Source organism: Venturia canescens, chromosome 6 (genome assembly GCF_019457755.1).
Source record: "Venturia canescens isolate UGA chromosome 6, ASM1945775v1, whole genome shotgun sequence".
Classification (NCBI taxonomy): domain Eukaryota; kingdom Metazoa; phylum Arthropoda; class Insecta; order Hymenoptera; family Ichneumonidae; genus Venturia; species Venturia canescens.
In genome coordinates, this window is record NC_057426.1 from 6730023 (window position 1) to 6753999 (window position 23977).

At 38.5% G+C, this 23977-nt stretch overlaps 2 protein-coding genes across 6 annotated transcripts in view; one reads left to right on the forward strand and one right to left on the reverse strand.

Annotated features, from left to right (window-relative positions):
* Window positions 1-12646, reverse strand: part of LOC122412366 (uncharacterized) — a 33861-nt gene extending 21215 nt beyond the window's left edge. The window contains exon 1 of one of the 3 annotated variants that reach the window (XM_043421834.1): window positions 12410-12646. In XM_043421834.1, the coding sequence (XP_043277769.1) occupies window positions 12410-12506 (97 nt within the window). In that variant the 5' untranslated portion in view covers window positions 12507-12646. The remainder of the gene's footprint in view (window positions 1-12409) is intronic. The other 2 variants (XM_043421835.1, XM_043421836.1) reach the window with 2 other exon arrangements.
* Window positions 12647-15557: 2911 nt separating this feature from the next.
* On the forward strand, window positions 15558-23721 carry Hn (phenylalanine-4-hydroxylase). Of its 3 annotated transcripts, none has more exons than XM_043420926.1 (8): window positions 15558-15882; window positions 19779-19907; window positions 20081-20235; window positions 20905-21087; window positions 21289-21485; window positions 22344-22606; window positions 22742-22971; window positions 23378-23721. In XM_043420926.1, exons 1-8 carry the CDS (start codon window positions 15805-15807, stop codon window positions 23538-23540), a joined length of 1398 nt encoding a protein of 465 aa, XP_043276861.1. In that variant the 5' UTR covers window positions 15558-15804; the 3' UTR covers window positions 23541-23721. The 3 variants fall into 3 exon arrangements, with proteins under 3 accessions (XP_043276861.1, XP_043276863.1, XP_043276862.1); XM_043420928.1 differs by lacking the exon at window positions 15558-15882 and adding an exon at window positions 18361-18379; XM_043420927.1 differs by lacking the exon at window positions 15558-15882 and adding an exon at window positions 19542-19680.
* The last annotated feature ends 256 nt before the right edge of the window (window positions 23722-23977 follow it).

Here is a 23977-nt window from a genome sequence, read left to right on the forward strand (position 1 = left end):
TTTTTAATTAAATGTTTTTTTTTAATTCAATTTTTTAAAAATATTTTTTAATTTTAATTTCAATTAAAAAAAAATTATTATCCTCATTAACGTTGTAAAGCTTTTCCCAGTCTCGTATCATTTGAAGTGAAAAAGCGATTAAGATCGTTAACACGGTCGCTCATGCTGACTATGGCTGAGAGAATTCGCGGTTTCATGTCGCACTTCCAAAGTTCGAGTCCAAGAAATTTCATGTTGTACTCGAATTATTCAGTTCTTCAGGTCCTGTTGGGGTCTGAAGACAACTTGTTGCTTTATTGCTAGAAGTAAATGACTTCAAGTTCATATCTCCGAAGTTTGGAGGAATCCATTCTCGTGCAACAGTCGCAGTAGGTTGTCAGAGAGTCCACGCTACAGCGTACGTGCGCTTTTCAAAGTGGCAGTATGAATGAACCGTAAAAATTTTAATTTCTTTTCCCACTACGAATGTTGAAAGTCGAAAGCACGTTATCGATCGATTCCGTGAGAGTGACGCGACTTTTTCCACCGATTGAAATCCATCTTCACAGAAAATTGGCAAGCACTTTCCAAAAGCATTCAAAACCATGATGGGAAATAATTAAAAAACATCTACGAAGATAATTGCAAAGTATCTTCGAAGCAAATGTCGATACGTTTTTGCACAAGACTGAAAGACTTCTTTGAGCAATAAAGAGATGTCGGTCCGGTGACCCTTTAACGGTTACGCTCGTCTATGAACGAATCACGGAAAAAAACTTTGGAACTTGCTCTCGCAGCAACTTGAAACACTCGAAAAGCGTATCTGCACATAACTCGTTATCGTTACTCGCCTTTTCCTTGTCAGTTGCGAACCATTTTTTCATGTTCATTGCTCGTGGAATCTCACGATAGCAATGAATGAAACACGATTTGCGCAACGTTTTTTCAAATTCAATAATCATCAATGGTAGCACGATTCCACCAGCGACATTCTGAATCGTGGCCTTTGAAAATGCAGCTTCAAAGGGCGTTTCAAGTTTTGTTGCGCTCTCGGCTGATTAACCACTTCCGAGGTTTCTTCTTTCTGGGGCTTGTGGGAAGCACAATGTTGAAGTTTTCATAAATATTTCTACATTGCACAAACCGCCCAGTTCCGTGACTTCCTGGTTCACTCCGTTTGGATACTTCTCGCTCGAATTTCCTCTCATATTTGATCGCTCCCTGCGTGGCAATACGCTCCCTGGGCTGCAGGTCGCATATGATCGCGCTATTCATTTTGTAGTTTCGTACGTAATCCCAGAGAGTAGTACTTTTATAAAATTCATGAACGTTTGAAGGAAATGTTTACGTTCAGGGTATTTTCATTGTGGAGCACAAATCCGCGACGACGCTAAAATTCTTTGAACAATCGTCATTAACTGTACAGCGGTTTGGATCTTTTTAACGAGCAAATAAAAAAAGAAGTATATTTTTACATGTGGAGAATAAAAGCATCGACTTTAAGGGGGGAGTGCTGCTCTAGGAAGTCAAAAAAATTGAGATGAGATAGACAAGATTAATTCCGAACACAACATTTTTTATTATGTTTTAATCGAACGTAGAGTTTTTTGCAATGTTTCCCGCAGCTGAGAAACTTCAATAATGAAGCTTCGCGTATAAAATACGTATACATATGAGTATTTTTAAAGTTAAAAAAATGTTCATGCGCTCTTGAGATATCGTTGAAACTATACCGAAAAGTTCGCAATGATGAGTTATTTCTTTCAATTCTAAAAGTGTTCGAAAAAAATCGATTTTTCTGACTTTCTAAAGCAAAACCCCCTCCCCTTAATGAACAAATGGAAAACTTGAGAAATCTTTATCCGTAACGAATTCGCAGGAGTCATTCGATAACAAACGAACGGAAAGTCTTGCTTTTCCAGTTGATAAGAATCGACTCGGATTAGTGTTCTGACTTTTTTTCTGTAAGAATACTTTTTTGTCGGCCGGAGAAGAGGAGTCTCGGGACTTCATTGGCTTCAGCTCCGTCAAAATTCTCCGTGACTTAATAAACTGCAAAGGCGAGATAAATTAGAGGCTTTCGTTTTTCTTTTTTTTCATCGCACACTTCTACCCTTTTCGCGACATTTTCTCTCGTTTTATTTCCCCTCGGCATGGTGCGCCCGGCCCGTTATAGCCACGGTAATCTCGTCCGGAGGTCGTTGCTAACGAGGCAATTTTTCCCTTTCCGTTCCTTTCCTCTTTCTCTCTTCTCTTGACACCAACAGTGTCAGGGGGAAGCAGATAAAGTCCCACCCTTAGTGGCGAGCGTTATGCTCTCACTGCTCGGCTATATCTTGACTGCGGAAGAAGCCGGGCGTCACGATAGTTTAAGCTGCAGTTGAAAGTGACTTCTCGAGTACTTAGCAGTCGGCAGTATAGTGCGACGAGGCGAGCAGACGAGCCATCTACTTTGCCACGCGATGGCGCCCTTTAAAATCGTTTTGGTGGGTATTTCTTCTACCGAGAACGATCGATGCACCGTTGGCGCGTGGTGGTATGGGGATCTCCGGAGTTAAGGAGTTCCGCGGGAGTGGCCAGTACTCGGTGGGGTGACCGCTCAGCCATGGGCAGGCTGACGCGGATGCTGGGAGGGGAGGGACTTTCCTGAGTTTTGGGGCATGCAAGATGAAAGTTGGCGAACGAAATGAGCTTTTAAAGTGACGGGATGCGTTCGTAAAAACCGACGAGATGCCTGCTCGTCCTCGGCAAAGTCGATACAGACTGAATCAAGTTGGCTGCAGCCACACGTCGCGTTGTACGTTGAGAAGGAGTAGCTGCGATGAGTTTAGAAGCGATCGAGTTGCAACAATACAGAAACGTTGGCATTGCTGCTAAAGCAGAGATAAGTAATTCACGATTGATTGACAAATCGATTTATCTCGTCGGACTCCAACTCCGAAGCGATCTTTCCCTGAGTGCACTTCCGGAAGAATGCTCACAATGGAGCAGTTAACCTGATTAATAATTTAGCGGGTGCGAGAGCAGACGAGCTCTGCGATGGGAATTATTCCTTGTAAAGATGACAGAAGTAGAGAGGAGTCGAGTCTCAATGCCGAGACGAAGTTTAATTGAATCTTGGGCTACAATAATCATCGGCATCGCTCATTGAATGTGGTACTGCGTGCGCGATGAACTTTTTGACAAACGCTCGCTCCTGCGGGAACTTTGTCGAAAGATCGCTGCGCTAAGGTCGTCAGTAACCTACTAACTTCGATTTTCGTCACGAGGACAGAAGGAAACGAAACTATATTAGATTCCAAATATTGTTTTCAATACTACTTCAACGATTGTTGGAATTCGATCGATTTCGAGTTGGATATATCGATTGGAAAACAGTCGAATGATGACCGACTCAAAGACGGAAAAGTCTTGATCGATTCCGTCACTCTTGCACTTGGCACACTCCCACTTTTCGTAGATAAAACCTTACCATTCTCACTGACACAGTGCCACGATTCGGGGCTCGTTAAACGCAACGAAAAAAGTTTTTATTTTTTCTCACTCTCAGTGCTCATGAGCTGTTATGACCCAGTCGTGACGTTACTATGTATAAATACGTACACACGAAGAGGAGCACAATAAAACGTAGAAAAACATCCATTCTGAAGTACTCCCGCGACACAATAACAGCCGGACAACATAATGGAACTTTTCCATCAGCGAGTGGCGGAGCGTTGGAAGGGAACGGTTACTAAAACCTTTCGTCCGTAGTACTCTTCTTCTCTCGTTCTCATCTCCTTGCACTCACTTGTCCATTCTTCCCTCGTATTCCTCTTAATACCGTTGTACTCTGCGTGCTCGAGTCTCCGACATATCTGATCTTAGGCAGGGAGCAAGTTGACCGAACCTTTGTCTGTTCGACTTGCGGAAATGATCGTCCGTTTCCAACCTCCATTCCTCAGACTTTGCACGACTTGTGGTTTTAATGGGAAAAAGTTTTTTCCGAAAATACAAATTTGCCTCGAATTTGTTAGAGCTTTTGATTGCGCTGCTGCTAAACGATTGCGCTTCTTCAGTGAAACGTCGCTAACACGCGTTCAAAGAACGCATTTAATTTGAAAATATTGCAATCTTATATTAAGTTTTTTAAGGTTTTGGAATTCACCGGTTTTCCCTTTAATAATATGGTCGGTCAACGGAACTTTTGCCCGGATGTACACAGTTTATAACTTCACAGGAATTCCGCTACGTGGAAATTCATAAAGCTCGGATACTTTGCATCGTGCAAAGTTCACTTCCAAACTAAATCTCGGGAGAGAATAGTGCGCTATGTATTATTGACAAACCGACGTACATTTAAATTTAGACGCGAAGAGGAGTTTTCCTCTTTCATACTTCCTGCACTATTTTCTCAGATATTTTCTCCTCTCGTTTTCAATGGAAAGCCAGAACAATCGATCTATGAATGGAGGCGAGAAACCTCCAGTAATTGAATGGGGATCAGAAATAATGCATTGAATCGTTGATTTCTTCATATTTCTACTGCACGACGTTCACTGCTTCGTTTTGAATTTTCTTTAGCTCCGCGTATACAAAAGTTTAATACAATATTTTTATGCACAATTTTTTAAAGCCTGCTCGATCGTATCTTTCGTTCAATCGATCGGAATTTTGTTCATTTTATAAAAGATGCCAGCACGAAGAAAAGGATTCCAGGGAGAGAGAAAATGGCTTGGAAATAACTGGAGATGTTTTGTGATCTTCAGGACGCAATTAAGGTATTCCTTTCGCTACTTTCGCATGGCCGTTATTTTTTGGTGGCGCAAATTGGGCACTCGAAATTTGGACTGATTCTTGACCTTTGAGAAGTCGCTGTTATATAGGAAAAGCTTCTGCTTCTGCCATTTTTTCAACTTCTATAGTTAACGTATTTCTTAAGCATTTGGTAACCCTTTATTTTTGTCATCGCTATGGAATCCTTACATTTTTTTCCATCTGTGAGACAGTTTGTATCAGGAATTTAGAACTATTTAGATTGCGAATTATTGAATAGAAATTTGGTGATGACGAAATCTCCAGAGGCTCCCGTATAAATTTTACAATTTTTAAAGTTTTAATTCTTTATTAAATGTTCGATAACCTGAGCTGAAATTTCGCAAATCTATTCGCATGAACTTTTACTTTACTGTTATTGAAAATGAGTTATTTGTAGAATATTCGGGTTCGTGAAAGGAATACCTTAAACGGACACGGCATTGAAGCTTGAAGTATGATTGACGATACACACTGTGGAGAAAATACAATTCAACGAGAATTCAGAAACATAAGGAGCTGTCTCATGCGAATGAAACTTCTCACGTCATTCGGAGTTTTTAATTATCGTTCGTGACTCCTTCGAAGATTATTGTGAGGCGGTGAATTACTTCGAGAGATTAATCGAGTATATATCTTAGGATTATAACAAAAAGTAAAACCGAACGTCCGAATGACAGTCCTCGCCGATTGGGAGGAATCGCTTTTGTCGATTGTCTTTTTCATCCGTGACGAAGAAACTGTTGTGACCACTGGACAAAGTCATTGGCAGATTTTTATTTATCGACAATTTATTGTAAAGGATTTCGCATGAAACATCGTGAGTCGCATGGCGAATTGAAACTGTCGGAAATCGGTTTGGAAGACAGCTCTAGATTTTGTTATTTATTTCAGTTCCTACGAATGAATATATATTGAAAAATAGATCCGGCGGATGTAATATTAGAGAGAAAGAATATTTTCATACGGAAGGTAGTTAAACTCTCATTTTGTTGGCATATATCCGCATACGATGTGACAAGCCTGAGATTTCCTGCGACCCCTTTTACGTACCAACACAATTTTCCATCTCGTCTTTCGCTCGTGGCCTCCGGCTAAACGAGGAACTACGACGACTAACCCCTTCTGCCGAGTACCGGTACTCGCGTAATCCGCGATCCAATCTCCGATATTTATTCCCTGCAGGTGACAAGGGTGCGCACAGCACTATGTATTCTCCACTGGATATATATGCGGAGAAAGAAAGAGACGGGGGAAAGGAAGTTCCGATTGTTCCGTAGTAGGAAACTGTGAGAAGTGAAAGCGCAGATTGCCTCCCCTCTTAGCTCTTCCGTTTTCCCGGAAAATCGTAATCCCTCCTCTCACTCTCGTTGTCATCACTTTATCGGAAGGATAATATAGGTTTTGATAAGGATCGAGAAAGATCTAGAAAGTTTTTTGACGTTTCAACGTTCGGATGTGAAAAGTTGTATCCAGGATTATCCCTCTTATTAACAATATTTATTCTTCCATTTTTTTCAACCTTCACTAAAACTTTACCCATAAATCATATTCATTCATTGCTGGCAATTGTTACGAGGATTCGAATTTTGTGTAAACTCCCATTGGCTACAACTGAATTAAAATTAATTAAAATTTCGAAACGAATTCAGTGGGTTCAAAATACCCACACATTGAATGCGCTTACATTAATGCGCATTAGAATAAAAAAAAAAAACGAATATGAATATATATCTTCATTATTCCATGAAATCATGTGTAATCAGCGTTTATCAAGTTGTGGTAGTTCATACACGAAACGATTTTCTTAAGACAAAGTCTTGAAATTTACGTGGAGTTTAAATGGGTAGTCGACTGACACGCATACCAAATTTTAAAGGGTTCGTCTTATTGGATATTGAGATAAACGTGTTTAAATATGCGACGAAAAACACACAGGGTTATAGGGACATGTGTAAAAAATCGTTTGTCTTTCCATATAACGACGAATGATCGCTTCTTACGGAGTTTATGAAAAAGTACGCAACAACAATGAAGTATGTAATGTAGGCCTGGGGAAAAATTCGAGACGATTGTCTTACTGGTAATGAAGATATATTAAGTTAAAGATTGAACGAAATTGGTAATGAGCACTCGTAACCTCACATCTGCTTATTTTTTTATTTTTATTTTTTTGATCCATTTCTATTTGTGTTTTCCCTTTGCGCTCTCTAAAGCGATTTTTTACATAAAAAAACTCTAGTATTTTAGCCAAGGACGAATGAAATTTTGGGTTCAATCAGTGATGGATTTCCAATTATTTAACGGCTTGTAATTTCATTCGCCAAAAGATGAGTTGAAAAAATTTATTTACAATTTTGAATTAATATAACTCTCGCATTAATTTAGAGTGATAATATCTTTAATTAAGAAGTAAAAATCGACCCAATTTAGACACCCATAAAATACGATCCTTCGGGCATAATTTACCTTAAACGTTGTTTTCAACCGAATACTTCAACACGATCAAAAATGCATCGAAGTTTTCATGATAAAAAAGAAGGATTTTAGAACTCATTGTACAACCGATCGACAGTTCGAATGGCCTTGCTACCTCGGAATGTTAATTTTTTTCCTTTATCCATGTCTCCACATGCACTAATAACCGTCGAGTTGAATAGACGAAATAATCATAGCCAGCAACTTTGTTTGACAAGATTATTGACCAGTTCGGGACAAAGTAATCGTGTTGCGTATCAAACATTCATGGATTGTAGCACGAACGTCAAACTTATAATCCTCAGCATGTCGATAGATTATTTGTTGATGTTCGTTGGATGACGAGAAAAGTGACAAGGATTTTGACAAGTTTTTCCCAGCCGATTGTTTCGTTTATGAAATTTATGAAAAAAAATGCTCAATTCGAGTTCACTGTAAGTGCGATGTTTCTATACTCAGCCCAACGTTCCTCATACGCCGCTGTTATTTGAGTTTTATAGGAATGAGCGAAGTGTGCATTTCTGCTGGCCACAATCGAAGCCGACCTTCCTATAACATCTTTTTTCCCTGAAATATTTTGCCAAAAAATTCAATAAGCTCGTCAATTTCACAGCACGAAGAAAAACTTTATGGACATGGGAATATGCACACGTGTGTATGAACGAAAAGGCGAAGGTGTCGTGCATGGTTCACTCTCATAAAACGCAGCCGTTGCATCGAACGGCGGAAGCGTTCACAGCAGAAATCACTATATACACGAATAAAAACGAAAGGAGAGAGCAAGCCTTTGCAATCTGAATTCTAACTGTACGAATAGATAGATTGAAGGTACGGGCGAACGTACGAATAGTATCAATTCGTTCCTCCACTTATTTTCGAACCTTTAGTATCGGTTATTTCCTACAAATTCTGCACAACATCGAACGAAATTGAATTTCCTTATGTAAAGGATTTTGTATTCTGAAAACCTCCATAATTCCATCAATTCTGTTTGTTGTACTACGCGATCAAAACTCGTAACCTCGTCCCAAGCAACTGAATACACTTCTTATGAAACACGAATTTGTACCTCCACATTGTTTGTAGATGAACATGACAAAATGGCTACCAAACAGGAATGTTTTGTGAAAAGTGTTTTTGACATTTCGTTCGACGGTCCACATAAATGGTCTTTTTAAGCTCGATTCAAAATTTTCGCCCCATCCTCTTGGCCATTCCGGACCTTCCATGGAGTCCGCTTTACCCCTTAATTTTTTTTCTCACTTCCAATCATGTATCGTGTAATTAAGACTCGAGCTCTTGATTTTTACTGAGGAAGTCATAAAAATAATGAAGCAACGGTGATCGATGTACGGCGTTCTCACAAATTAAGCAGCCAGCACATTAAGCGGCGAGGCTGATACTTGGATGCGTGATCGCTCAGCCACGTCACTAAGGGTGGGGCACTTTTTCTGGGCTTTTCTGAAGGCCCCAAACTCGCCAAAAATAGTGGTCTGGTCTAAACTCTGGTGGGTCTCGGAACAACGGAAACAAAAATAGTGGAACAGTGGTGGGCTCGTAAAGCTCGAAGGGGTATACGCAAGAACAATAAAAATATCAAAAGGGCTCCTTTTTTGGTATAAAAAATTAATTATTCGTCACAAAATGAATCTCGGATGAGGTAAGAATAATTCTTTGATGTTTCTGACAAAAGTGGAGAGAATAAAACCGACAAAAAACCAAGAACAACATGAATCTTGAAACAACGGAGGAACTTCATCACGGCAGTCAATTTCGTAACGCCTTGTAGGAGCACACTTTCTCATCTGCGATGCAACGAACCAGCACGTCTGAAGGGCTAGCATCCAGATGACGAGGCCCCCGGAACCGTGTACTGACCTCCCACAGGTACCACTGAGGTATGAATTTATGATGGTGAAATCCGAATCATGTGTGGGATCGCGGGAACAACACTGGAAGATATTTGGTTACATTTTCATTTCGGTGGCTGAAATTCCATCCCAGGCCAATGCAAGCTCCTCCTCGCAATAACGATTTCAGAATTTTTATACATTTTTAAGTTTTTTACGGTTGTTTTGACTTTTAACGATTCCGTTCCATTATTCTAACCCGATTCTCTTTCATAACGAGGACTTTCGATACAGGAGACGACGCGTCGCCGTAATATACGTTCACTCTCCCAAGTACTGGCTGCGAGCCAGCAACTTTATTCAGCAAATCACTTATCCATAGCGATAGTTCGATCATAAAAATAATTTAAGCCCTAGTGAGTTTTAGTTCAAGTCTATTTGCTACCGAGCTTATCTCTTTCAGGAATCCATTGGCTGTGCAAACACGATTGAATATAATAATTCGTCAAATGATCACAAGAGACGAAACTTCATCTCCAGGGGCAACTCGATTTGAAGCAAAATCTCGAATCGATATGATACTTTCAGAATTTGTGAGCGAAACAAAATTGTTGATATTCAATTATTTTTTCAAAATAATGTTTTTTTTTGTATTTTTTTATTTTCTTATATAATTCTTTATATTTCAACAAGGATTCAATCGTTGATCACTTTGAATGCGTATCATCCAACACCCCAGTGTGGAAAATGGAATGAACGGTTTATTACTCTGTTAGGGCCGTTATAGGGGACTCGAATTATATCTAATTGTAACTCATTGATGCACACAATGAATCTCGCGAACGACGTTTATAGGAGTGAATCCACAAAGACCTTGGGCTGTGTACAACGTTATTTGCCAACTTATTTACGATACCTTTTGAAAATGCATTAATTTGATTTACTCCAATGAACGTTTATGCGGAGAGCGACATAAAACTGGCGGATTTAATGTGTCATTGAAATCAATACCAAAAAATCATCAGCAATCGTTGCCTCTATTTCGAGAGTATTTCACGTGTTTTCAGAATTTGAAGTGGTTCGAGGTCGAATTCAACAAATTCTTTAAGGAGGGTGGCTACACTCGTTAAAATGATAAGAAATTGATCAAATTTGGTGATAATGTTCTTCAACATCAAGCGGGAAAACAGAATTTTTTTCAAAATTTTCTTCTGCTTAGTTATCGAGTAATTACGCATTAAAGCAGATGCTTATACACTTGAACTTTAGTGATCAATTATTCGATAACTGTAGAGAAGAAAAATCTTAAAAAATTTGTACCATCAAATTTGGCCCTAAAGAATATGTTCACCAAATTTTATTAAATTCTTATCATTTAAAAATTTTTAATGTATTTAACATGGTTTAGCATGGCAACATTGTATCGTCGGTAGCCACCCTCCTTAAGGAAGATCACACGAAAATCACTTTTTTTGAAGGCTTACACATAGGCTCACTCCCTGTGCGACGATTTGGATTTAATGAAATAGGATCCTCCCAACTTTAAAGAGCCAAAAACGAGAATAAGGAAATAAAATGTTTTTAGATATCAATGATGTCTTGAGAAAGCCTTGTTACCGGTAAAAAGGACTTAGGAATGGAAAAAGAAAAACACTTGTTTAAAGTTTTGACGACACCATGAGCCAGCTGGTTTAGAATATAGATATGCATACGCATATAAATGGAAAATGGCTGTTGTCACATTTCGCTTGACGATTTTACTACGAAAGTATTTCTACCGTTATCATGCTATTAAAAATTTATCAATCTCAAAAAATAAGTTACACATAATTTGATTAATTGCGAGAATAAATTTTAATCGTTTCTTTGATCATGGAAAGAGCAAAGTGTTCAGTTACTTTTTTGAATCACAAGTAACGCATTATCTTTCTTAATGAAAACAAAAAAAATGGAACAAGTACATCTTCGAGGAATTAATCGAGTTTTGATCGACTGCGCGGCGAAATTATTTTCACTCGCTGATTCTAACTTTTCTAACTTTCTTATTTCAGACATGAAAACTCGTGTTTACTATCGTGAATAAATGAGCGTATACCGCGACACAAAAAGGATGTTTTTTTGTGAGGTCTGCAACGAAGTTTGAAAAGTGTTAACGGTGAAGTACGTAGCAGTTTAATCGGAAAACTTTCGTCAATTCCAATTGCAATCGGAAATTGTTGTCGAGTTGAAATAAAGTGGGGGTGCAACGCTGTAGAATCTGCTGAAAGGAGTAACAAAGAGAAGAGAGCGATAAGTTCGTCTAAACCGTGTAGTTGCTTCGGAACATAATCGTCCACGGTCCTACGCGGACCGTCTGATTAATTATTGAGTAATCAGAGGGACCGATGCTTCGAAGGGTTTCGAACTTTGGAAGCGCTTTCAGAGGAAATCCCGCACGACAAGTACTGCAGCAATCGTTTCGAACGATGCTTTATTTTGGATAAACGATCCCGCCCTCGCCCCAAGCTCCGTTCTCACAATTCACTAAATTCAATAGAGTCACGAAAAAGAGAAATGAAAAGAGAGCTTTTGCTCACGAGCAGAACAAATCTCTCATTCTCGTACTAAATGGAATATTCCCTCTCTCTCTCTTTCTCTCTTTCCGTGCCTTCGCTCACTACCATCCTTTTTTGCGTCTATTGTTACTGGCAAAGTCACCATGGCTTGGCTTCAGTCCGGATTAGTCCGAACTCTTTACCCCTCACAGCCAGCATTTCTAGGATTTTTAACTCGTCGTTCATTCAAACCTGACGAGAAAATAGCTTCTAAAAATAATGTGTCAAGTGTTTTGGGCGCTCGGAAATAGCGCAGACACTCGGGATGATGACAAAGGCAAAATTGGGAGTGAGATTTCATTATTAATTTTATTATAAGTCCATTTTAAGGGTCATTCCGATCGACGCAATATCTTTCACAAAAATTCAACCTGCTCAACGTATTGAGGTTACTGACAATTCCGAGTACGTGAAAATGATGAATGAAAACATGGCATATTTGAGGAGTATTTTTCACAAAACACGTTTCCTTCGATCTGCGAAAAAAATGTTGTCAGAAAAGTGTCAATGGAGTTTTAGGTTCGAAAATTGGCGACACGATACAAATGCCGAACACCGCAACTCCGAAAATCCAACTGACCAAGTATTTTTGTGCGAAATTTGAGTTTCATTTGTCATGGTCGACGAAAAAAATAAAAGTTGTCGCTCGAATGAAAAAAGCCACCGGAAAGTAAAAGTAAACAGAGAAAAGGTTGGAAGGTTCGGTCTACTCACCGCAGGAGAGAAAGACCGTGGCAAAAAGCACGAGAAAGCACTCGTTTTTCGCTGGGTTGCGTTTTTTATTTGAACACATATTGTTGAGCGATTGCATATTCAATTCTGTTTTATTTCAACCGGCGAAACATTCACTCGCGGTATTCCAAATCGGGCGATCAAGTTGGCCCTTAAGCGCCGATTATCTTCGGTGTTACCGTGGCGGTCGCGTGTGTCGCGCGGCCACTCGCGTGGCTCTGGACTCTCCGGCTCCTCCGTGGGACGAGCGCGCTGAATTTCGGCGTTTGAATCCCTCCCAGTCGCGCGGTGGAGTTCAGGGCCGCTTTGCGCTTGCTCGTTACGGATTTGCTTGTAAGCTCACATCCCTGATTCAAGAATACGTTTGTGCTTACCATTTCACACTTTTGACCCCTTTTGTTTATTCAGGTCCTCCCAACCCTCTCTCCAACACGCAAATACGCATGCTCTCTTTCTCCTTCTCTCTCTCTCACTCTCTCGCTCTTTCTCTCTTCCTCTTTCAACTTCTAACGTCTCTCATTTACTTGGCATTTTCTCTCTCGCTTTCTCTTTGATGAACGTTTGGTCCACAGCAAAGCTTTACTTTCCTTCGAAGCTTTTCCATGTTAACTTTACTCGGACTAAAAGAGCGGAAAAGTGGCAATTTAAGTTCACTTAAAGTCGGTAGAATTCGAAGCACTGTGAGGAAGCTCTTTTTCATTTACGCACGCATATATTATTGAGAGTCGTGCAAGCCAGGTGACTCGAACGCTTACTTTTTTTACTATGTTCCTATGCGAATATATTTTCAAGATCTCACCATTCTAGATGCTTCTTTGTCGAAGCGATGAGCTGGTCTCTACAAGACATTTTTACGAATCCCACTGCAATTCCATCTATTTGAGAACATTTTTTAATATTTTGCCATCTCGGGTGAAAAATTTTATTGTGTTTTACGAGCGTGCAATATTATGCAATCGTTCAAATTCGGTTAGAGATTCAGCCGAGTCTCAGAGAGAACGAGCCTATTGAACGAGTTCCAGTGAACTCGAGTTGGAGCTAACGATTTTCCCAAAAAATTTCCTCCATTAAACGATTCATTGTCAGTGACGAGTTTGATGACGGCTTAAAAAATTATCAGTTAAAGCAATACAGCCACTTGCCAGGCATTTTCTTATCGATCAATTGATGCTCTTTCGATTGAGCATTAATAAACAAGTACGATTGACAAAACGTCCTTAAGGATAAAAAGTTTTGCGTGATCTTTCGATTATATTCAGCCTCGAAAAGTTTCAAAATTCTTATGCAATAACCGCCTCAGGCTAAAATTTGTTTCAACATTTGAAATATTTGAAAAACCTTAACAAAATAAGTGATGGAAACCTCAGTGCGAACAACAGTTGACATCTTTTAAAAATCTGTATCGAGCCTCCTCGGCGAGGATGCTGGCGACCCATAGCGGCTGAAATCAGAACATCGTTCGTATCCCGGTAAAACAGGGTCAGAGGCGAATCGATCGAAGGAGAGAGAAAAGCACTGAGCAGCTCAGAGGACCAGTGAAAGTCGACAGTCTCCGGTAAAAAGCTTGAAATCAAGTCGTTAAATTATCTTATGAGCGACTTAATGAAATTGAAAAAAAATAAAAACGCTTCAATTCCTACCTGGAAAAAAATTGGTATTTCAACGAAGTTTTAATTGTAGCGAAAAATATTTATTGGAGCCAGCAAATAGTGTTTCAATCAACCAAATTATCTTTGAGTCAATGAACATCTTTTCATCCGCCACGACGTTTTGGTTTAACGAGAATCTTGTGCAATCCAATGACATTTTTTCAGAAGGTATTCTAGCCTGGGCGACTTGACATCTCAACGAAATTTCGAGTTGTACATTTGACAGACATCTCTCGTGGAAAATGTTCGATTTGCCGTCGTTACAACTTTCAAACAATCATTGTTATTGTTGTTTCTTTAATGGATATTCTAGGAGATACCAGCACTTGGGAAATTGAATGACACATGAACTTTCCGCTTGTAGTGATAGCCGAGAATTTCCCAACATCAATCTTGATGCTGATATCAGGAAAAGATTTACTGAGGCAGTTCAGCATCGTTCATAATGCACGATTTTCCGGATGGACATTTTTGAAATTAATAAAACGTCTAAAATTTGTCCATGTGTTTGTAGATTCTCCAAAGTCTGGTAAAATAGGGAAAGAAATTTAGCTCGGACCACTTACACCAAGCCACAGTCCAAGGAAGAAACTGCGATTTTGTACTCGAAAAAAAAAACGCAATGAGGTGAGCAGAAGTCGTTCTAAAGTGCGAAAAGGTTGGAGTGGAAATGACTCCTCGGAAATCGTAGAAAATCGTTATTCCATATAACTCGGCTCGACATTGCATCAGTGAAATGGAATATACTTTTACGTCATTTTGCAATAAATATTTTCATTCCTCAATACTTGAGTTTGTGAGCAGGATTCCTTGATTGTTGACAAAAAGCGATGTCGAATATCGACGACTGTTTATTTCTTCTCATCATAGTGGACTTTCCCAATTTTTCTTTCGACACAGAACATTTTTCGTTTGGCTGGAAGCTCTTTTGGTGTGGTCATGCATGAGGATTCGTATAAAACGTATTGTGATGAACGTTAGCAAAACGTCAGCTCTCGTCAGAATATTTCAATGAACACTGCGATAATCGTATAGGTCATGATGAAATGCAGGCTTATCACTCTGATTTTGCGCGAACAGTAAACGAGGCAATTTATTTATACACGGAATGAAAATACGTTTGGTGTTGATTGAAAGTGACTTGAGGGCGTTTCTCACAAATATAGTTGTAAATTCGAGGCGTATTTATGTCTATCGTGCCTGAAAACTTGTAATCTTGTGGAGATAACCCATGATAGACCCTCTTCGAGAAATTGCCTCATCCTTCTTGGTGCGGAAGAGAAAGAAGGAGAGAACGAAAGAGCGTGAAAAAAGACTGAATATGCTGTGAAGAGTTCTCTAAGCGATCCATTTCTTTAGTGCACACAATTGAGAAGATAAATCATGTTTTCATTTGGAGCTACTTATTTGAATCTTTCTTTTTGATCGTGCTGCTGTTTACTGATATAAACGAACGAGATGTTTTCCTGACTGAGTAAAAACAGCAGCTGAACGAGCATGAAGAAGTAGTTCCTCTTTGCACGCTGGCGAGATCGAATACGTATCATTTGTCATTCGTCTTCCATCTTATGGTCGAGCCGAACGACCGTTCAAAGTCTCGCATTTTCACGAATATTCTAATCCACTGAGGCCTCGTTTTTCAACCATATTCGTATTAAGATTATTCGTATTTCGTCCTATCGTCACCAAGAAATTGATTCCCTTGTGGTTCTTGTGACAGCTATCGAAATGTATGCTCAAGATATTCCAAAAGTCGAAAAAAAATCAACACGAGACGTTGAATTGAACGGATCACCTCCGGATAAGGTAAGACATACAATCTTATGATCATGATTATTCACGAATACGAAACTTAACAAAAATAAATAAATTGACGGCGCAACGCGTAGCATTCGAAGACGGAACATGGCGAATTTAACTTTTATTTGTGACTAAAAAATAAACACTTGCAACAATAATTTCGGGTGTGAAAAATGGTTGTCAAAACGAAAAGGTTGAAGGAAGTCGTGTATTCATCAGTCTGAAATTCATGAAAAACAATATCGTAGTAATTAAGGAAGTTCACACGAATCGAATAAAAATCGAAAATTCCAACCCCTTAAGAGTTGAAATTTGGAAATATGCTAGAAATATACAGTGTGCATCTATTTCCGGAATTATTAAAGGATCTACTGTCTAGTTATCGAGAAAACAATTCACGAAAATCTCATTTTTTGAAGGGTTATACATTGGCTCTTGTGACAGGCACACTTCCTGTGCGACGATTTGGATTTAATGAAATAGGATCCTTCCAACTTTAGAGCCAAAAACGAGAATAAGAAAAAATAATGTTTTTAGATACCAATGATGGCTTGAGAAATCCTTGTTATCGGTAAAAATCACTTGGGAATGGAAAAAGAAAAAGACGTTTAAAATATAGATATGCATATGCATATAAACAGAAAATGGCTGTTGTCACATTTTGCTTGACGATTTTACTACGAAAGTATTTCAACCGTTATCATTATATTAAAAATATATCAATCTTAACAAATAAGTTACACATAATTTAAATAATTGCGAGAATAAATTTTAATCGTTTCTTTGATCATGAAAAGAGCAAAAAAGTTCAGTTTCTTTTTTGAATGACAAGTAACGCATGATCTTTCTCAAGAGCGCGACTCAAGTCGACTAACCTCACTTGTCATTTTCGAAATCGAAATTTGCAGCTATCTCTCTAACACTCACGGTTGCGATATACCGACTGATCCGTTCTCTTGGCCTGTAATATGAGGATCAACGGATCAAGAGTAAAAGCAGCACGATAAAGTTAAAATCACTTCATCGTAAAACTCAATGATTGACGATGGAAACGTTGGATTCTCATATACCGTTTACGATATAATTTCGCTTTGTGTCATTTGTCACTGGTTTTCTCACATAAATATGAAAATATGCACATGGATGTGTACATATATCTGAATGAATTAATCAAGCAGCATATTGAGTTGGCGAAGACTGATATGGTTCGACTAATTAAATGAACCCCAATTGTTCCGCGGTATTCGCATTAGATATCCGCGCATTCTACCGTGAATTGTTTACGTTCGTGTACCATCATCAACAATCCATTTGATTGGTAGTTCGACATGAATGTATATACGAGGCATTTCATGTGACTTTTAACGTTGCGAAACCTTGAACTCTTCCGATTCGTAACGTTTTTTTTTCATATATTTTTTCATGCAAAATGAATTTTACGATTTAGTTGTTTTTTCGAACTCCACAAACCGGTTGAAATTGAATGACCTTAGGTCCTAACCCCTTAACTCGGGCTCCGATAAGACGAGGAGTTGTGGACACAGTAATAAATGTGATTGATACATGCCACATTTGCGCCGTTATCGTCGTTATTTCAGAAAAAAGTCGATGCGGAAAAAGTGTTTGTTATGTGAATTTTTTTAACTGATTTGCGGAAATTTTTCAACAGAAGTTTTAAAAGGCTGATATACTTGGTAGAAAGAACATTTATTTAGAGTTTTTAAATTCCAATAAAATCACTCGAAAACCCAACTTTGAACGAAGTCCGAATCGACACTGCAAAGTTTACGGATACTCGTATTCCCTCCCAGAAAATGTGAGTGTATTTAGAAAAAAAGAAACATTCTTTTGATAGGACAATTTTCAAATTCAACCTACGTTGAGTACTGCGAGAAACCACTTTTGCTCCACTTTCGTATTTTTCAAATATACTCCAAAATTGAATCAGGGGTCCAAATGACCCCTGATCTTTAATCTTTGATTTTAATCCAGAAATTACAAATTATTGGCGTCCGAGGAAGCTGGTTGAACCATTTCCGGAGTTATTTTATATTTTTTAGTGAAAAATGGTTTTTTCAAACATGGCCTCGTTGCTGATTTGTTTCGCCATTTTGAAAATTGGCTAAAAACTTTTTCCTATGATATTCTCATTCGTAAAGGTTCAATCTAATATCCTAAATTTTTATGTGACGTTCGGAACGATACAGGCAACGCGACAAACGTTTAAACATCGCTAGGGTCATTCCGACCCCGTATGACCAGCGCGTTTTTCCTACAATGTGTGACCACGCAGGATTAATCGAGAGGCACGAGAATTTCGGAATGTAGAAATGAGCTAGAACGCCCTGCGTAGTGTTAAAAATTGGCAATTGACTGTATCTATCGATGAGTCTACACAACGAGATAGAACGTGAACCACGTTCAAAACACTGTGCGCCTCTTCATTTATGCAAACAGGTTAGGATTGAAAGCAGGTTCGAGTGCTAGTTTGCGAAAATGCAAGGTAATGATAAGTGATGTTGTAGTGTCCTGGCGATGAATGTTGTGATGATAGGACATCGAGAAATTAGGAGGAATATTCTGCTATTGGCAAATTCTCGTGAGAGCTTTTTAAGGGGGTTGAAACATTCTTGAAAATTGAAATTGATATCAGAGTTGAAATACCAATAAATAAACCTTTCGAATTTCACAAATCTATGTTTTTTTTTTCTCACCGCAAAAAGATCGGGAAAAAACCCCATAAATACCAACTGCCACACGGGATAACCCCCTTAAAAAAGGATTGTTCGATGTCGCAATGATAATACACTTGGTTTAATTGCTTGGGATCACAGAGAGCGTGATATGTAAAGGGATTCCCAGTAGAGATTGGAAAATCTTCTCACGATTGATTCGAGTTTGTGATTTTTTATCAAAAATAACAAATTGCGAGAAGGGAAGATCAGAATGAAACTGATGTAAACAAACATTTTGAAATGATTCCGGACCTCGCCGTAATTTTTTTCAAAATAAATGACGGTTATTGCTGGAAGGCCATCGAACAAGAAAAACATGAGAAATGCGTCAAACAGGAAAAAACGTACTTGGGGAGTCTCCAAATGGTGGCTCAATACACCGAGGAAGTTTCATCACCCAAACATAGCAAAAAACGCCACAGTTTCGAGGTCCTGTAAGAGGAACTTGCTTAATTGCGTACGAAGAAATCTGTCTGTAGAAGTCGAATGATGCAAAGATACGTTGAAGTTGCACTCGCCCCGATGTACTGGAGAAAAGAAGTCCAAACAATGGCCATTTCTCGTCCAGTGAAACTTGATTTTCTGCCGAGACTTCTGAAACATTTACAGTGTCATATTTTCACGTTGTCTTTCCTCTGCGATCAATAAATAATCACATTCCCTCACAAGTTTGTTGAACGGAAAAATTTTCACCAGAAACGAGAATGCGAGTATCGAACGTCCAGAAATGACCCGAGTGTCGAGACGCTTTTTATGATCGCTAAAAAATAACGAGAGGAGGGATGAAGCAGCCAGGGAACGAGAAAAGTCTCTCTCCCATATAAAACTAGACCTCGCTATGATGGCTTTACTCAGTTTCGTATCACCACTCGCCGTGCTCTTGTAACATTCAATTTAGATTTTTGGAGCGATACTAATTTTTCGGTACTTCCAATTAATTTTCCACTTTGATCGATTGATTTTTTAATTCTCAAATTCATTTGGACCCATCCACCGATTGATTTTCACTTTTCGCTCTGCTGTGTACTCAACACGTGATATCATGCGGCCTCTCCCGGTTGAACTCGACGTATGGAAATTCCCTTTTTTCACCAAGAGTCCTGCAAATAATTATTCATAAAATCCTGTCAGAGACACCGTTTTTTAACACGTTCGTGAACATTTTAGCCGACACTGATGCACGGCGGGAATTATATTAAGGAGGGAAGAGATTCAGCCAAAAGTACTTGTCTCATTTTTTCACCCAAAGAAGAGGATGAAATTGGAGCCCTCAGCAGATACTTGCAACTCTTCAGTGTAAGTATTCTTATTTAATTTTTTTAGAGTCTCGTTTCGAGAGGTCTCCGGTCACTGGACCGACTGCTGAAAAAGTCGATTAAGTGATTTTTTAGGAATTTTATTGCTTCATAACGAAAACCAATTTAACCACTTTGAAAAAAATAACGCGACGAATCTCATCGATTACTCAGGAACACAAAGTGAACTTGCTCCACATCGAGTCTCGGAGCTCTCTGCGTCAGCACGATGGTTACGAATTTATGGTCGAATGTGCACCCGGTGGAAACCTCGGCGGTGTCATTGAGGCCATCCGCAGTCAGTGCGGATATTTCTCGATCATATCAAGGTGAAATAGATCGTTTTTATCACTTTACTAAATTAATTGTCAAACTAAATCTTGTAAAGGAAATTGGTTTCAGTTAGTCGCCCTAAGGCGATTCATGACATTTCAATCAAGCATAATCTATTTAATGTGTACCAAAAAATATCGATATTGTTTCCTGATTCGTTTCAATGAAAATTTTGAATTTCAGATCAGCATTTAAGAGGGGGTGCTTTAGAAATATTAGAAAGTCAAAAAAATCGATCGTTTTCGATAGAAATATAGAATTTCGTAATTTTTTCGGGTTTTTATAGATTCGTATGGAAGGAAAATGTATGAAAATGGAAAAAAAAATGAATTCTCGGTTCAGAAAATAATTACGATCTCCACATTGTACACAGCTGAGAAATTTCGTCAATCAGACTCTGCGCATATACAAATTAGTATTTCTCACATTAAAACAATGTTTTCGTACTCTTGAAATATCCTTGAAACTATACCGAAAAGTTCGCTATCCTAAAAACATTCTCGAAAACAGTCGATTTTTTGTCTTTCCAAAGCAGGACTCCCCTTAATCCATAATGTTCGACTGCACTGATTTTACCATGAATTATGAAATGGATCGATCTCATCAGAATTAATGGAAATTAACAAACTCCCTAATTTCAAATCCACTTAATTATTTGTCATCAGAAATCACAAGGATAATTTGGGCACTGTGCCATGGTTCCCACGAAGAATGAGAGACCTCGACAAGTTTGCAAATCAGATTCTCTCATACGGCTCCGAGCTCGACAGCGACCATCCGGGCTTCACAGATCCGGTCTATCGTGCAAGGAGAAAGTACTTTGCCGATATCGCCTATAATTACAAGCAGTAAGTCATCATTACCTTCGGATATATGAAAATATTCCTTTCAGTCGTCGTTCGATGACAGCACGCGTCGTCCTTGACGTCGTTAAACGCAAAATAAAACAAAATCTTTTCACGAAGGCCATTTTCTAGAACGCCATTTGTTTCGTTCTCCCGTTTACGGGAAAACCAATGAACGTTCTCCAACGACATTTTTTTTCCCAGTGGTCAACCGATTCCTCGGGTCGAATACACCAAGGAGGAAACCGCTACTTGGAGCGTTGTTTTTCGAAAATTGACTGAATTATATCCCAAGTACGCTTGTCGTGAACACAATCACGTTTTTCCTCTGCTCATCGAAAACTGTGGATACCGCGAAGACAACATTCCGCAGCTTGAAGACATTTCTCAATTTCTTAAAGGTACTACATCGTACTCGATTATACAGGTGCCTCATTTTTTCACATTGTCGTACAAACTTTTTCGAAATTGTCGTGCACTGGAATGAAGGTTCAGTCATTATGTTGATTTGAAGTTATCGATTATAAGATCTGAAAATATGCTGAATATTTACAATACTCAATTTTGCTAAAAATGGTCATATCAATTTTTTTGTTTTTTTTTTTATGAATGGAAGGAGTAAGAACAAGAAGAATGTAAATAGTAAAATTTGAGAAACTGGTGCACGTCAAGTTTTCGTTCAAAAGCTTGATTTTTTTTCTAATTTATTAAAGAAAAATAAAAACGAATTGATCGATTGAATTGAATTGAATAAAAAAAAATTGGAGGACCAAAAAAAGGGTAAAATTTGTAAATATTTACCCAAAATATTTCTCGATTGTGTTTACGTCGCTTTCGTTTGCAATGATCTAAGATTTTGCTGCTCTATTCGTGAGAATTTTCATTGAATTAAAAAAAAAATGCGGTTAATACGTCACACCAATGATAAACGAATGAGTGCATTGCATCTAATTTAAGAAATCTTTTACAAGCTTAACAAGTTGGTCGAACCACCCAGTTGACTAACTCTAAACAAGAGTTGACCTCGTATGAGCGGGAAGAGTTTAAAATACATTTTTCACACTCTTCCTATTCCAAAAAATGGAGTTAATCGTCCATCAAATCCGTTGTTATTAATTCATTTTTTAAATGCAGGACAACTTCCCTTCTCCCAATAACTGCAACAACTTAGTATAAAATTATTACCTCAATTCTCTTTCCTTTTATTAGTATTTAATTGCAGCAATTATCTCGTCACACCTTTTTTTCTTGTGATTTAGATTGCACCGGATTTTCCTTAAGGCCAGTAGCAGGACTACTGTCCTCTCGAGATTTTCTTGCCGGCCTCGCTTTTCGAGTATTTCACAGCACACAGTATATAAGACACGGAAGTAAGCCACTTTACACACCGGAACCAGACGTCTGTCACGAGGTTCTAGGTCACGTGCCACTCTTCGCCGATCCAGCATTCGCGCAATTTTCACAGGTCATTGGTTTGGCGTCGCTCGGTGCTCCTGACGACTACATAGAAAAACTAGCTACCGTGAGTGTCATGATTTTTTCGTTTTATCACTTTTACGTGTCGAGATGCTGAGCCTTTTGATGACTTTTTAAAAAATGTGCTTAAAACGTTTCGGTGCAAAGTTATTCAATTTTTAAAAAATGTTTATTTCTCAAGTGTTTTTGGTTCACGGTTGAATTTGGTCTGTGCCGGCAACACGGTGAACTCAAAGCATATGGCGCCGGTCTTCTTTCCTCCTTTGGAGAACTCGAATACAGTCTCAGCGGTAAACCAGAATTACGATCGTTCGAGCCAGCCAAGACAGCGTTGCAAAAATATCCGATAACGGAATATCAACCAGTGTACTTTGTTGCCGAAGATTTTGAGGACGCTAAAGAGAAGATGATGTAAGTTGTTCGTCAGATTTTTCAGACACGACAGTTTGATAACGATTGACACTAGCTACGATGAAATGTTTGTTCATTCACCACGTCGGATGGAGCGATTGCTCAAATATTCAGTAATTGTGCCATTTGGAAAAAGCAAATTGTTTAAATGGAGCAATAAAATTATTGTTGCATCAGCCAAATGGTATTCGAAATGGTGCAAAAAATTTGACAAAACATAATTCATTTAATTGTATGAACCCCTTAAATTTACTCCATTTGAGAATTGAATTTAATATTTGAATTAAACAATTTAGTTCAGTATTTTGTTAATAATTTAATTTCATGGTGCAAAGTACTCTATTTGAAAAAAGTTTAAAAATTAAAAGAAAATAAAATCGATTTATGCTGGGGTTCTTTGTTTCAGAAAATTCGCGCAAACGATTCCAAGGAAATTCGGCGTACGCTATGACCCGTACACTCAGAGCATAAGTATTATCGACAGCAAGTACCAGATCGAAGAATTAGTAACCAACGTCAATCAAGAAATGGAGATTCTTATGGATGCACTTAGAAAGCTAAAGAATTAAGTTATCAATTATGTTATTGTTCATTGATTTATTAAAGGTTTCTACAACAGTAAACTCATAACGTCGACGCGAAGCAGCACCTAATAATCAGAGGAGGCTGTTATGCTGATTTTTTTTTGTACGCAGAACGTGAACAGTTTATTAAATTCCTCAAATACATGAGGCGTTTCTTACCATCCCACAGGGCTGTGAGTCCAATAAGATTTTTTTCTAAAATTTCTTCGAAAATTTTCTTCGGAAAAGGAACCTCTACGAGAATTTTAATTCCAAGTACTCTTAGAATTTCAATTTCCAAAAAACAAAAGAAATCATCTTCGTTTGGAGCTCAAAGCTCAAAAGTAACAAAATCACTTTCGACCTCAATGAATTCACTGATTTAAAGAAAAACTACAAATTGAGCATTGATCAAGCAGGGGCAGAAACCAAGTGTATCAACG